General features: G+C 35.8%; 1 protein-coding gene across 1 annotated transcript; it reads left to right on the top strand.

Annotated features, from left to right (window-relative positions):
* Positions 1–360: 360 nt before the first annotated feature.
* On the top strand, positions 361–2325 carry MONOS_15977 (uncharacterized protein; the record flags this gene model as incomplete). Its single annotated transcript, XM_067868881.1, has 1 exon — positions 361–2325. One exon carries the CDS (start codon positions 361–363, stop codon positions 2323–2325), a length of 1965 nt encoding a protein of 654 aa, XP_067718594.1.
* Between the last annotated feature and the right edge of the window lie 803 nt (positions 2326–3128).

The following is a 3128-nucleotide window of genomic DNA, read 5'->3' as shown; positions in this document are numbered from 1 at the left end:
TTAAAAGCCAACCTTTTCCAATACAATCATCAACAATCTCTTCATTCATTCAATTTCTCTGCATTGAATGTTTATATTCTATTAAAAGTGTTGAAAATGTTGTCATTCCATCTTTAAAATCACAACATCTTCAACAAACGAAAGAATTCGACTTTTCCAGTGAGCTTAAATTAACAATTCGATCTGCTTTTTCTTCTGTCAGAAAAAGCGGATGCTACAAAAGGGAAGGAGAAGGAAAAGAAGCGGCACTGCTTGACGATGTAGCCCTTATCATTGAAAGAAGCAATTCTGGTAATATGTTTTTGATTTTGATTGTTCTCTTTTTCTATTTGCTGTTCACTGCGGAGCTAGGTCAATTACATGTGCAAACGTTTTTTAGAGGATGTTAAAAACGTAACAATTTCGGATTTACACGCTGAGTGCATCTTGGTTGAAATCAGATTGAGAAGGCTGAAGGGACATCCAAACTCTAACCACTCTGTAACGATCGAAGGAAGATTTGCTCATACCAGCTTACATGAACAAGTCAGAGATCCTGTTTATTGGCTTGAGCGTCATTTGCAGGTTAACCACCATCTATCTTTGAAAACGAGACAAAAGTGGCCGAAGAATGTGTTGTCGAAAAAGCTGTGGGACATGAGCCCAGCAGCAATGTCCTTAAGGTTCAGAAAAAGATCAGAGCAAGCAGGGTACCCTTGTAAACTCTTTTCTTTTCACTCCTTAAGGGCAGGCTTCATCTGTACTGCAATTATGGTAGCCGGAACAGATGAAGAAAAGTTAAGAGGGATACTTGAACACACTGCTTACGTCGCTGACTGGGTCCCATTTGGCAGGGCTCAGTTAACTTACGTCAGAAATACCTCCAAGAAAATAACGGTATGCTCCAGATTAGTGAATCCCAAGCCTGGAGATACTGTAATAGATCTGGCTCTAACTTCTATCGCTGCATATCATAGTATCAAGTTGTCAGACCCAAAAAGAACAATCAAAGAACAATTTCAGACATTTAGAAATGCAGTGAATGATCATTTCAATGATGCAATGAAGCACTTGGAAGATGGTGAAAGGGAAATTCGAAACCAATGGAAGAAATGTGCTAAAGCTTATATCGACAAGAACGAAAACCTTTCCTTGAGAGCAAAGCGTGCATTCACCAAAAAGAAAAGTCTTCTTTTTAGAGCTTTGAAGGAAAATGACTTTCACACGATAAGAATGAAAATCATTCGACAAGACGTGGTTTGTAAATTGTCAAAATCATTAGCTAATCTTGACAATTTGGTTGATGATTTTGTTAATCTAAGTGATTATCCTGTGAGACGCAGTCTAGATTTAAAAGGCAGTTTCCCTCAAGAAGCATCATCCAACTGCACATCATCTTCAAATGAAAATGATCTCTCAATTCAACAATCCGATGAAGAGTCACAGGGTCAAAGCGAAAACACTGAAGGGAGCGAATCCACAAACACGAACTCAGATGGAGAAGGAAAACAATCAAACCAAGAATGCACATCATCATCTTCAACACAATCTTCCAGCAGTGCAACTTCAAGTTCTTCTTCTTCACCATCATCTGTTGAAGTTATATCAGACAACCCGTATCAACTTCCAAATAGATTACTTATGAACAACAAAAATTCCACAAGTTCCAATGCCATAAAGGTGAAAAAGAAGCAAAAGAAAAGAAGATTCTTCACAAAGGAAGAAGATGAGCTGCTCAGAAGGTGTAAGCAGCAAAAAATGAGATGGTGCGACATGTCGCTTCAATTCGATGGAAGAAGTGGTCAGGATCTTAAAGATCGTTGGCGAAACTTGCAAAAGAAGCAGTGGCGAAGGCACCCAGAATATTCCAGGGACGAAGTGTTGCATTGTTTGAAAATAATACATGATGACGAGGATGAGAACGATGCCAAGGAAAATAATACTCACGCAATAAAAGTCATAAAGGATGATGCGAATGACTGCAGTTTACAAAGAAATGAGTCAAGTGAATCCGAAGATGTTGATGATTCTGAAAGTTGCTCGGATTCAAGTGAATGGAAGGAAATCAAATGCGAAGACAGCAGAGAAGACGATGAAGATGATAGAAACGAAGAAGAAGTGTGTTGCGATAATGAGCAGATGAACAATGATTTAACGATAAGCATAGTTGATGACGAAGATGAAGATCTGAATGCTGCTGATGAGTTAATCCGTGCAAGTTACAGAAATAAATCGGACTCGTTCACAAAGAAAAAGAAGTCGCTTGAAGAGTTGTCAAAGAAAACATCATCTTCTTCTGTTGTTAATTGCAAAGAGAAGAAATTGAAAAGACGTTCTGGAAATTGAATTTTTTGCCTTTATTGAAATTAATCTGCTGACAGGCTTGCTCCATTTTAAATATTTTTATCATTCACATCAAATATTGTCAATGAAAATATTACATACACTTTCAAAAGCAAGAAATGGAAAACTTGACTGTTCGAGAAAGGTTCTGTTAAAAATGAACAGAAAATCAAAGTATATTTTAGAAATGAAATACGTCACAGATGAATATTGAAAATTCAATCATTTTGTTCAGTCAAGAATGAACAAAAAGAGAATAATTGAATGCTTCTTGTCAAATAAAAGGAATTCGATGGAATCGTTCAATTCTGGAAAGAACAAAATAAATTAGTGTTATTTACAAAGTTTTTCGAAAGGAATTATCTATTAACAAAGGTGGACTATTTAGAAAGGTTTGTTTAATAATTTTATTGTTTTGAAAGAGAAATGTTAATTGCAAAGAAATTTATTGCAAAAAGAAAAAAAGCGATATGACAATTGAAATCGAAAGGTGAAGTGTTTCAGTTTTTCGTTGAATGCGGAAGCAATATACAAAACTAGATGAAGATTGAAGTTTTGTAAATCCATCGCTGAGAAAAGTTGAACAAAGAAAATAAGCAAAAAAGCATGAACACATAATATAAAGTTTGATACAAATTCATTTAGATCTTTGTCATTATCAGTAAGATTATGAACGTTCGTGTCAAAGAAGAAATATGGATAATTACATGAAGAAGAAGTTCAACTTCGGTGAAACAACAAACACGCTTGAAGGGAATACTTGGGAATGATCTTTGCCATGCATCCAGAAATGATATTTTCAATGA

This window comes from Monocercomonoides exilis, assembly GCF_001643675.1.
Source record: "Monocercomonoides exilis strain PA203 chromosome Unknown scaffold82-46400, whole genome shotgun sequence".
Taxonomy (NCBI): domain Eukaryota; phylum Preaxostyla; order Oxymonadida; family Polymastigidae; genus Monocercomonoides; species Monocercomonoides exilis.
This window is presented reverse-complemented; position numbering and strand designations above follow the sequence as displayed.